This window comes from Manacus vitellinus, unplaced genomic scaffold (assembly GCF_001715985.3).
Source record: "Manacus vitellinus isolate BGI_N305 unplaced genomic scaffold, ASM171598v3 scaffold_2_pilon, whole genome shotgun sequence".
Taxonomy (NCBI): domain Eukaryota; kingdom Metazoa; phylum Chordata; class Aves; order Passeriformes; family Pipridae; genus Manacus; species Manacus vitellinus.
The window spans coordinates 48,126,552-48,139,445 of NW_021940208.1; the positions used below are offsets into that span (position 1 = coordinate 48,126,552).

The following is a 12,894-nucleotide window of genomic DNA, read 5'->3' on the forward strand; positions in this document are numbered from 1 at the left end:
TCTCTGTCTCTCTCTCTCTCTGTCTCTCTCTCTCTCTGTCTCTCTCTCTCTCTGTCTCTCTCTCTCTCTGTCTCTCTCTCTCTCTCAGAGATCTCTGTGTCGTCCTGCTTGGCTGCAAGCCGTCTCTGCTGTTTCTTCTTATCTCTCGGTTTTCTGCCCCTGTTCTCCATTCGCTGCTTTGCTGCTGCTTTTCAGTATCTCCTGCTGCTGCTCACAGAGGAGAAACTCCTCCAACTCTTTGCTACGGAATTTGGCCCAGTTTAACACTGTTCCAAGTTCTTGTAGCCCCCCAGCTCCTGCTCCTTCTCCTCGTGGCTTCAGAACATGGCCACTCTCATCTTCAACTAAAACATCACCCTTCTTTTCTGGTTTGGTGTGATGTGTTTTACATTTGCAGGAGCGCTGATTGGGTTAACACCAAGAGAGACACCACCCCCTCGGGGGTTACCATTTTTTTTTGACTACAGGGGGAAAAACCACTTTTTTTCCCCACCACACAGTGTCATGATGGCAATGAAAGATTTTGCCAGGTTCCTCACCTGAGGCTCAGATACGAGTAGGGGCTAGCTGGTATAAGTCAGCAGGAGTGCCTGGACAGCGTGGAAGTGTTTGTCTTTTACCCCCCATGCCTAGGTAGAGAGAAGGCTCTCTTCCTTATGATTGGAATGTCTTTTAAAGTTCTCCCATAACAGATGAGTATTGTATTCCAGGTCATCTATACAGATTAGGGGCACTGACCACTGTACCTGTCAGCACTGTATCTGCATACTACCAGTATGTACCTGTGCTGATGCGAGGCAGCATACCTGCTTACACCTCTTCCCTGGACTTGACTGGTTCCTAGAGCTGCTGCCGTAGGGTTCTAGTTTCTGCACAGTGCCTGGTAAGGAGAGCCAAAGAATGCTGGTGTGAATATTCAAAACCTTTTTCTTCTGAACCTGTGTGTGTGCTAGGTAGATCTAGTAAAGCATACTGTTTGTTATATCATCACTGTTAAATCAGCAGAACTTTTTTAAAAGTAGATGATCTCAGAATTACAAGCTCATGGATAAACTATGGTTTTAGTGGAAGTGGAGGAGAAAAGAATACATGTTTCTGGAGGGAGAAAAATTTGTGTTTGCTCATATCTCAAGATTCTTATTGTTCTTTTCCCTTCAGACTTTTGAAAAACTCCTTATTGCCAACAGAGGAGAGATTGCATGCCGAGTAAGTATGTAGTCTTTTATTTTTTTCTTTTTTTGTGGTTAATTCTTACATTACTGGTATTTTAAATATTCATAATTGTCACTTCTTATATGGTAGGTCATCAAAACGTGTAAGAAGATGGGGATTAAAACTGTTGCCATACACAGTGATGTTGATGCCAACGCTGTAAGTACTACTTGAATTCAAATGGTAAATGGGGTTCTTAGTAATTCTGCAAGACTTGCAACTTTTATACAGGTTTGTTGATTATTGTGGTAAGCATATTGGCAATTCTGAAGTATCTTTCTGTATGTCCTTTTCCTCTGTGTGCTTGAACGGAGTGGAGATACCAAGTTGGAGGGAGAATTAGACAAGTATTTAGCATATCTTTTATGTGAACTCTTCTATGTTTTGCTTGTGTAAATGTTACCTTCCTCTTTGTGTGGATTAAGCTAGACACATGTGCACACAGATATGTGCACCTAGTGTGAGTGGCAGTGACACTTAAATTATGTTTTACTAATGTACACAAAAAAGGCAATGAAAAGTGGATCTTAGGAGATGGTGTAGAGCTTAGTATAAATTTTTCCTGTGCCTGGTAAATCCAGCTCATTGCATCCCCCTTCCCGGAGAAGTGCCCTCTCCCACTGGGTGTGCTGAACAGGCCTACTGGAGCTGTTCCATTTGATTCGGATATTGAGGTGCCTTGAATATTCAGCAGCATGGCAGGAAGGTGGTAAAATGACTTTTCGGACAAGTAAGGTACTTGTCTAGCTACTTGCCCATTTTCAGGTCCTTGTAGTGTCTCTTTTAGAAATAATTGAAGTCATTCATGGCAAGAATAGGGGGATAATTTCTTCTGTGATATAACAGCAAGTGTAGTCATACTTGCGGGTCCTTGTTGACTAAGAGAACACACTCTACTACAGTAGAACTGGTACAGGAGAAATGGCTAGGGATAATCCCATGTCCCAGGATAGTTTGTTGAAATCTGGAAGGGAGTGAAAACCCTGTTATGATTTAATAAAAGAAGTCACTCAGACAAGATATCAGGGAAAAAAAATGTGTATTGTATGCAGGACAGGACTTGTGAATATAGATGTTGAGTTACTCAACTTTGGAAAAACTGAAGCATGGTTGATGAAATCTGAAAGTAGTTAGAACTTAGGTGTTTTCAGAGTTAAGTGAAAGGTGAGAACTGTTGGGAGTTTTGGACTTTGACAATGTTTTTGTCAGAGTTCCTTTGTGGTTCTAATACTACATGACCAGCTCAGTTCATATGTAGATAGAGCAAGGGGCTGAAATGGGACTTTCTGGAATGCTCTACTGAAGGATTTTTATGCCAAGTAATTAATTTGTTTGAGGTGAATGGAAAGTATACTTGGTCTGGATTTCAACAGGTAGCTGTAACTGGTAGAGTGTAGTAGCCTGTGAGTACTCAGAGGACTGAAATGAAATTCTTAATGGTGAGATGTCAGACATCATGATAAATTCTATTTCTTTTGGAAACCAAGGGTTATGTGAATATGAATACAAACTACTGTGTATGACCTATTATTCCTCTAGTAAAACCGAAGCATGCTGATGGATGCTTGAATTCCGTCTTATATATATGATATCTGCTGTTAGGATAAATGGATTGACTGTTTAGCAGCACTGCATAGCCTTGTTCACTGGTGTGAATTCATCCTGAAAATAGACTTAAAAAGCTGTTTAAAAAAAGAAAACATGTTCTTTCACCAGTCCATAATAGACTTGAGAAAATGAATTGGTCTTCTCTCCAGTGTGTCTGTTTATTGTGTGGACTCTACGATCTGGAGACTATGAAAAAAATCTGAAAGCAGTAAGTAAAAACAAAGATTGAAGAACATAATGAGGGAGTAAGAATGACATGAAAAGTATAATGACATGAAAAAGTATAACTCATGACCTTAGGGAAGGGAGTACAAATAGTGCATTACAAAGAGGAATTTGAAAATGTGTCTATGTTGCTTCGATCTACAGTGCTGTCTTGGCTTTAAAAGACAGATAGGATCTTTAATTTGTAATAGTTCACGAGAGAAAGGAAATCCAAGCTGGTATCTCAGAAATGCATTAATATACTTATGGCAGTTCATAAAGATAACATTAAGTGTGTTAAATGGGATGCTGACATTCTGAGTTCACGAACAAGAGACGAGACTAATAAATGCTGTAAGGCTGACAGTGTTTGCTTAGCCCTTTAGATCCCTGCTTATAGACTGATCAAACTGATCTGTGCAAGGTTAAGCAGTAGCTATGTGCATTGAAGCTCCAAGTATCTAAAGAAAATGAGAGGCAGGCTACTTGAAATACTCTTCTGTATGTTTAAAATAAGGAAGTGGTATTAAGTCTAAGCTAGTTTTTTGGTCTAATTATACACATCATTTATGTCTACCATACATCCTTTAATCACTATGTTGTGTGCTTGCACTGGAAATAGTTTAGCTGATGTTGCCTGTCTTAGTGACTTGGATACCTCCAGTTATTCATTGTGGGAATAGCGTGGCCTGTTGCAGTGATGTGTGTGATTGCCAGTTTGGATGATCTTGATAGATGAGCCCAGAGGCCAAATTCTTTGACTCTGTTGCTTACCATAAAGTATCCAACCATAATTGCCCATAATTGTGTTCAGGATCCATCAACAGCTGCCTTCTCAGTTGTACCAGTCATAGTGAAATCCCAGACACCCTGAAATCAAACCTGGGAGCTGATGCAACCTGCCAAAGGAACCTCTGTCCTCAAGGAGCTAGGAGAAACCTGTTTGTTTAGCAGTGGGATGCTGCAAGAGTTGTTAATATTCTTTAGATTTTCTGCTTGACAGAGCATCTCTCACTCCTTCATGACTTGTATTGCAAAGACATCAACTATGATAGGCAGCTACCCTGATGATGATGGTCATTGAACCAAAGGCAGAAATAAATGTCAAGGCATGCAGTTGAACTAGTTGTCCATCCAGTGGCATGTGGTTTTAGGTGACTAAAGCAGGTAGGGATGGTTTACAAAAATAACTTTTTTATTAATGTGTTTAGAAATAACACTAATTGGAGTAGATAAATTTTCTGTTTAGAATGTGGAGTAACCCTTGAGATGTACTAATGGCCCCTTATTACACTACCTGTAGCTATATCGATTACATCATCTCTATAGCTACTTGCTGAGAAATGGGTAGCCTGATACTCTTAATATGAATTCATTGTTACAAAAATAACTGTAAAAGAGGGTGATCCAGTCTGTCTGTTCCGTCTCTCTTGCTGTCATATTGGTTGAAAACAGAACTGAAATTGAAGTGAGGCAGAATTCCTTCAGTGTGTTCACTAAATATTTAAGGGGAGAAAGAAAACTGCCCCAAGGTTTCTAGCAATTCAGTGTTATCTTTAGTAATAGCTTCTAATTTATTCCCTATCCAGTGATATGCATAAATGACTCAAGCAGGCATTTTCACTGGTGTTTGGATAGGAATGGTATACAGTCTTAAAATAATTGTCTTTGAATGCAGGTAGCGTAAGACTCGCTAGTGAGTAATCTTATCCTAGAGCTTCATTTTGGTGTGGTTTTTTTGCTGAATATTCAACTTTTCTTTCATTTTTTTAAAAAATTTTAAAATTATCTGAAATCCTTGTGGAGTTTACGGTGCTGAATAGAGGTTGTGGGAATAGCTGAAATACATATAAACTTTCCATGAAACGGCTTTCTCTTGGTCTTTAGACTTAGTTTCTGTACATCACCAGGGCAAATGTTTTGAATATGCTGTTAGAGCAATATTAATTTTGACATACTTTTATCATTAATAGATAAAACTGTCCACTAGACTATGAGAGCATAAAGGAATTTTCATTTCAAGGAATTAAAACTTTGCCATTTCAGGAAACAGCAGAGAGGACTGTTATAAACTGGGAATGTCGCAAAAATTGAACAACCTGCCAAGAGCCAAATAAAGCTTACCTGAAGAGGGAAAATACAAAGAAAAAAATACACTGCTTGTGCTCTTAATTTAAAAAATGGCCAAAGACGTGAAAAATTTTTATGGATTAAAATTTTTACAGTGATAGTGAAGAGAGCATTAACAAAACTTAAAAGGAGATGGGTGACTTCAGAGACTTTTGGATGCATCTGTATTAATGCAAAATTACAGATAGCTGGAAATGGTATTAAATGGGATTGAATTGCATTTATCTTTGTGGAGGTGAGAGCATGTGTGAACTGGGAAAAAAAGTTACGTCTAAAGTTAGTTGTGCTGTGGAAGAGAAGCTGCTGCTTTAGCAATTGTCCTGACGTAAAAATAATTGTGGTGGTTGGGGAAAACAACCTGACAAAATGGCTGCTGAGACCCCCATGGAGCATACAGTTGCTCACGTGGTACTGAATGTTTTGAAAAAAAGTAGGTCATAATGGATGCTTTTAGGGTCTTGAAAATCCTGGCCAATACTTTTTTATTACATCTGTTATTTTGGGGAAAGCAGAGGAAAAAAAGTTGTATACTGTTCAAAATGCTGGGTTTTGTTAACTTCAGTGTTCAGCTTTCAGAACATTCTTTACACTTAGGTGAAGTGGGGAAGGACCAATAGAATTTGGATTATTTTTTTAATTAAAACATCTAGTGGAATTATTTTTGATATGAGAAAACAAGCAAAGAAGTTTCAGCTGAACAAGAGTAATCGTATGTACTCTTTCCCCCTGAACTGATTGGAATAGAGGGTTAAGATGAAAGAGCCTCCTCAACCATAAATGTAACACTGATGGTGCAAACATTGTCAAGGAAAGCTAGAGAACTATTGTAATGCCTAATGTAATCAGCTAAAAGTATGATAAATGAAGAACAAGCTTTCACTAATTGGATCTGAACAAAAGAAGGTATAGCATAAAGCAGTGAATGAGATATAATTTTACTTGGCATTTTTTAACACAGCAGGGATTCTATAGCCATATGAAGCAATGAACTATAAATGACTGAAAAAATCCCATGGGAAAGTAATGTAAACTACTAAAACTTAACAGAGTAGTGGGCAGTTAGTTATACTTCTTTCATATAAGTTTTTTTCAGTCAGTCACTTAAGACTTCAGGTGTTATTGTATTAAATTGCCTGTTCTAAATCTTGTTCTGCTAGATAATACAAAAACAAAAGTAATGCAAATGCTTTTATTGGTGTAAAGGTAATTGCACAGATTTGAGCTCTTCTCCCAAAACTGTAATCTTTTTCAGTGTCAGAAAATTGAAAAAAATCAAATTAACTAGAAATAGAAGATCTGTATTCCTTCCCTGACTTTATTTCTTTTTTTTAAACTTGGAGTCTGAGGCAGGTTTTCAGACGGAAGTTGGGGAAAATCTCATTTAAGAAGGTTGCAAAGCTGAAGAAGAATGTAAGCTTCTCTACCAAGTCTGTTTTGAGCTGAATGAATTTGGGTGAGCAAGATGAGCTTTTTGCTGAAGCAATAGAAACTTAGAATTTTGCTGAAGACTTCCCTATAGCTTAATAGGATGCTGTCAAGTTCTTTTGTTCTTAAGAAATCTAGGTGGCAAAAGTAAATATTGGAGAGGAATTTGGCATTTAAGTTTTAATCTAAACTTTTTTGTGTTTTTTTAGTTTGAAAAGTGGAAGTTTATCCAAAACTGAGGAGTTTCATTTACTTGTAACTAACTTAGAGGTCTTAACATTTGTCCAGACTCTCATTTACTTGGGTTTTTTTCTGTTTACATCTTTAAAATGTGCAAAGCTTTCTTCCATCATCTGCTACAAAACTAGAAATTCAGTAATTTTGACAGCTCATTGTATCCCAATGGCACTTCAGGAGTTTGTGCTCAGATAACTTGAAGAGATCTGTTTGAGTACCTATATGAAAAGGAAACTCTAATATTTTAATGCCTTTTTGAAATACACTATACCCAGGCTGCTGTGAAGGGTATATAGAATGGACTCTGCCTCCATGTCCTGTCTGGAGAAATTCACTCTTCATACATGGTGTTGTTTGCAAGGTATGCAGAACAGGAACGTGCCAGATCACACCAAGGAAACATTAGGGTCAGGTTTGCAGTTGCTGTTCTCCTCTTCCTTCAAAGTATTTGCCTCTTGTTTCAAAAGTGAGACAACATGTTGCTTATTTCTTCACCAGATGTGGCAGAGATGATGTTGCTGTCCTGTCTCTGCTGTATTGAGTGAACTACTGAACAGTTTTGTAAAGCATGAGGAATGCAGGTGATGGTCATCCCAGGAGGGGAAATATCTCTGTGGAAGGAGTGTGAGAATTGTATCTTGCCTGCCAAGTACAGTCTGCTTTTTCTTTTTTAAAAGTGTATCATTGCTTTGAAACTGTGTGGGTTTGTGGAGGGTGCTGTTGATGAGGAAATAATCAATTTTTCATTGGCTGTAAGGAGCACTGTTGTAGTCTGTTTTGCTTGTGCTGAACTGTAGTCTTTCTAGGGGTGGTGGTGGAAAGTGCTGTGTATAGTAATTTTAATGCAATTAAACATTGTCAGTTGACCAAAAAAGATAGTTATACCATGTTGTTCTGTAAGAGAGGCACTGCAGCAGCATGGTTTTTGTCTCACTCTATTGGAGACAGAACAGAAGGTCCCTTGGATGACTCCTCCTTTGAGGCATTGAGAGTGTTCTGCCTCTTTCCTAACTTCATCCTGCAACCATGTCCTCAGCAGCAAATATTTCATCGTGCAGATTCACATCTGCTGTTCCTGTGGTTTATATTGTCCCAGCTGTGATGTTTGTTATCAACTGTGGTTGTGGTTATTCACAGATGATCTGTTTTCAGGCACTATTAATGAGCAATACTATTTGGTAATACTATCTCTTTTTTTTGTCTGTGTGGGTGTAAATACTGGTGAGCAGGCCCTGGGCTCAATTTCCCTTTACTATAATGATCACTTCTAGACAGAGATAGGCCTGATGAGGCAGGTTTTTTGTGAATAACATTCACAAGTACTTAGAAAATGACTTTTTCCAACTCATGTAAGATGGTGCTGATTAAGAGTAGTTCTCTCCCCTTCTTACCTTCCTATCTTTTGTGTACCTACACTTTTGTACTGCTTGTGCAGCCTTTTGTTAAGTGGATCCAGGCTGCTTATCTCTAGGAGAACGGTGGAGAAAAGAAAAGAAAGAAATGTGGATCAGCAGGCTGATGTGACTCTTTGCATAGGTTAATGAATGCTAAAGATGGTGTCATCAGGGGACACGTGGTTGGGAACAAGGAGAATACCTGATTAACCTTTTGAGAGACATTGTAGATTTAATGTTTTGAGTTAGTCCCATCACACATCCCACCAGCGTGGGATGTGGGGAAAAGGGAACTGGGAAGGAAATAAGATATCCGAGATACAGATTCACACTATGTGAAAACTGGATTAGGAAGCAGAGCTGTCTTAAAAGATCCTTGTAAGAAGCGTGGTATTTAAAGCCAGATACTTTCTTAGATTGTTAGCTGCTAGGGTATTGTGGAGTCTGTGATTCCGTGGATGGGATCCTGGTACTTTTTTTCTGGGGAAGAGTGTTAAACAAGGAACTGACTTGCTTATGAAAGGCCTGAAAGATTGAAAAACTCAAGGTTGGAGACAGGAAATGAAGTGAAGGTGCAGTTTGCAAGATATAAGGTATAGATGCGTGTCACTTTTATGGATATTGTGGTTTTAGGTTATATTCTTCTACTTGTTCACAAAAAGCATCTGTCACTTGTTTGCTTTCAACAAGGTAACACTGTAAAAAGGATGTGTTTGAGATACCTTTTTTTATTACCACTGAAATATCTATAGGTATCAACTAACATACTTTTATAGTTGTTTGAAACCAACCACCTCCAACCCTTATGTATCTTGTTTATTATAGAGGGAGAATGGTAGTCAGTGTTTGAATAGTTGGTGCAAGGTAATAGCTGTACTGGGTGGTAACTTGGATTTATGGAGATGCATGTATTAGGTTTAGGTACAGTACCTCTTGGTTTCTGTCTCTGTCTTGCTGTGCTAATTAGGCAGTGCTCTCAGTTTCATTCCTGGACTTCAATTTGATATATAGTGTTGTATGAATTCTTGCAGTCCCTTTGTAGCTGGTGTTTAATGTCAGCTCACCTGTTGACCTGTAATGTTACTGGCCTTGTAAAGTAGGGTACTGACAGTTGTGAAACTGCTTTTAATGTGGGCTTTGCTGTTGACAAACTTGCGAGAGCATGTCATCTCCCTTGTTTGCTTTTTGTAGTGAGGGAACATCACTGTCCCGGAAGCATGTCTGTAAGGTTGATCTCTTGTAATTTTGTTTTCATATGTTTTATTCAGTGTGTAGTATCCTGAAGCATTATGAATTAATCTGAGAAGCAGCTATAGTTTCAGAGTGACACTGATGATACCTATTGGGGGCAGTGAGTCATAGTGCTTTGGAAGGGGGGAGCAGAGGAAAAAAACCAGTTCTTTACATTCTTTCTTCCACATAAGTAGTCCGAGCTGCCTGACTAAAGACATGATGTACTCTTCCTTTCATCTTCAAAGACCTTTTTTTTGCAACAATACAGAAGTCTTAGTCTAGATTAATGCCTGTCCGAGAAAGCCTTTTGAGAAATCATAAATTTGTTTTGTATCCCTTTGACTGTACAATTTCTTTGTAATATTGGATTATGATTTTGTCCCATAGCTCTCTTACAGCATACAACTATCATACAGTGAAGTGCAGTTGGTGCGTCTTGGTGTGTGTTGCTGCATAAAAACAGATGTCACCAGGTGATCTTCCAGCTCTTGTTAGTTGGCACTTTTTGGCAGATTCTTATCTAAGTATGTTACAGGCACTTTCTAGAGAATCAGGTGACCCACCTCAGTACAGTTATTATGGGGTTATATCTTTATTTACCTTGGCAGTGGTTGTCTCCTGAGAACAACAATAGCCAGATTGCTCCTGTTGAGTGGCTTTGTTTGTCATATGGTCCCACATAAAGTGGTACTTTGTCAGATGTGTGAAACTGCTTGTTATTTGGACTACTTCTTTCTAATGCTCTATCATCATGCTGAACTGTGGAGATCCTGAAAGATGTTAAAAGGCTTGTTTTAAGTTTGTTCACATGAATGTCTAATGGCTAATGAAAATCTGTATGTTTTGGTATGGACTTGGGAATGCTTTTGATTTTGTCTTGTTTTTCACTAACATGGATATATAAAAATCTGTGGGTAGCTCTTAAGACTTTTTAATAGTTATTTGTCTGTTCTTGGATGGTATCAATGCTGTATTTTCAAGGGATGCTTTGAAAGTAATCATAGTTAAATTTGGGGACTGCTTTCTTATGATACTCACTGCAAAAGTTGTTCCATGCCCTCATTAATTCCTTATGGTACCATATTGTAAGAGTAGAAGAAGAGTGTCTTTGAGTAGCTGAACATGTGTTAATCATAAATCTCTCCAGCAGTCATAAGTTGATATTTAAAAGTACATGGAAAGAGCAGGGCTGTGGTCTTTCGTGTCTTGGGCTTTAGCAAATGCTTGGTGTTTCTGCCGGGCATTTGAGGCTGAGAGTAGGTGCTGAGTTCCCTTGTGGATTGTGCTCTGGTCCAGATGCTGAGTTGCAAGTGAAGGAGCTGCAGGGAGGAGATGAGTTGACGTGCAGGATCAGGAAGGACAAAACAGACTGACAGGTTCTTTGCAGAGAAGCTGCAGAGCCAAGAGCTTTGCAAGAGACTGTGCTGAATGAGCGGAGGATGGAGAACTTCAGTATAGGGGAGGCTGTGACTTCTGCCACTAGGCCATGTTGTGGTGAATGCCATAGATCTGATCAAGAATAAGAAGCAGATAAAGCCAGCTCTAGAAAACTGAAGGAAACCTTGTGATTCTAAGACATTAGTATACGTGTGGGGTTTTAGTCATCCTGATACTTGCTGGAAAGACAGAGTGAAAGCACTTGAGTCTTTTGGACTGTGTGAAGAGTTGTTTCTTGGCACAAATGATTGAGTTAACCAGAGGAGATGCTGTGCTGGACCTCTTAGAAAAAGGAGAGAAGCGATCAGGGATGTGAAGCCCTAGGACCACTCTGAAATGGTGAGGTTTAGGTGTCTGAGAGGAGCAAGACAAACAGCAGAATCACAACCATGGACTTCAGAAGTCCAGGGTTTTTTTTGCCTGAGGCAAGGGTTTGCTTCCCAGGATCTCATGGAAGACTGCTTTGTAAGTCAGAGAGGCCCAAGAGAGCTTGTTGATCCTCAGGAGTAATCTTCTACAAGCACAAGAACCTGAGCAGAGTTCAAATATAGAAAGTGAATATAGAGCAGATAAAGGCAGAGCTGAGTTACCCAGAGTGTGCAGGGGCATAATTAAGGAAGCCAAAGCTCTGCTGGTGTTGACTACATATTGAAGGGGTGACAGGAAGTTTTTGCAAAGGAAAAGGAAAATGAGGGCTCATTGAACAAGGTGACGTGATAATGGCAAAGGGTATGGAAAAGTCTGAGGTACTCAGTACCTAATTTGCTTTGGCTTGTACTGGGAAGGTCCACTCCTTGGCCTCCTAGGTCCATGAGCTTGGTTGCAGTGTCAGGCAAAAGTGTAGCCTTGTTCACAGTAGGAAAAGATCAAATGGGATTATATAAGTGAATTGGGACATAGAAAAGTCTGTGGGAGGGATGGCATGCATCTGGATTGAAGAAATGAGCTGATTTCATTATGAGACTGTTCTCTCCCATCTTTGAAATGTCAGTATTGTCAGAGCATCCTGATGACTGGGAGGGGATAACTGTTTCTTTGATCCAGAGAACTACAGGAAGTAATTGGAAAAAAAACATGGTGTGAATTTTTTTGGAAGCTGTGTCTTGTTCTCATGAAGTATGAGAATGATTGACAGCGGTCGACATGAGTTTATTGCAGCAAATTGTGCCTGGCTAATCTGGTGGCCCGTCTTTGATGTGACCTGCTCCAAAAAAAGCAGTAGATATCAGTTACTGTGGCTTTACCAGGACTCTTACTGGTGTTCTGTAGTATCTTAGTAGCTGAATTTGTGAGGTAGTCAACTTAGGTAAACTACTAAGTGATAGAAAAATTTGATCAGCTCTTTAGAGGTCCCATCCATCCTCAATTATTGTTCACTTTTGTTTGTTGCTTGTTTTAAAAGCTCACAAGGTTGGAGAGAACTCAAGTAAACAGACTAAGTTAATTTGTATTCTGTTGTCAAATGGGCAAATACATGATTAATCAATAGTCCTTGGTTATGCAACATGAAAGAAGGAAACTGTCTCTTTGACCACTTATTGCATCATTCATGGCTAGGCTTTGTGAACGAAGATTATTGCATCATATTTGATGGGAAAAGGAATGCCTCTTCACAGGTAATTTAGATGCTTATGGAAGTATGACCTGTTTGTGTGGGTGGCTTTTTTTTTTCTAACCTGGGGGATGTTTTTTTAAATTTCTCTTCACCCATGGCAGAACTATCAAGTTCAGCTTTGGAGAAGCTTTTTTCAGCGAAGATTTTCATTGGCATATGCAATTATCAAAGTACTGATGTGATTCTGAGAAGGTATAAAAAGGGAATAATGAAAGTACATATAAGTCTCTACTTGTCTCTTAATAAAAGTTGAGTGTAAAATTTTGAGAATAATGTCAGGAAGTTTAATAATAGCTCATGTTTAAGACAGTTTCTTACATAATTTTGCTATTCTTGTGCTTCGTGTTTTTCAATTTTGCATGTGGTGCTTTAGCTGTTTCAAAGCTCTTCACTTCAACT

General features: G+C 38.9%; 1 protein-coding gene across 1 annotated transcript in view; it reads left to right on the top strand.

Annotated features, from left to right (window-relative positions):
- Positions 1-12,894, top strand: part of PCCA (propionyl-CoA carboxylase subunit alpha) — a 270,550-nt gene that overhangs the window by 6,591 nt on the left and 251,065 nt on the right. Inside the window, exons 2-3 of the mRNA XM_029960846.1 lie at positions 1,159-1,206; positions 1,303-1,371. Of these exons, the coding sequence (XP_029816706.1) occupies positions 1,324-1,371 (48 nt within the window). The 5' untranslated portion in view covers positions 1,159-1,206; positions 1,303-1,323. The remainder of the gene's footprint in view (positions 1-1,158; positions 1,207-1,302; positions 1,372-12,894) is intronic.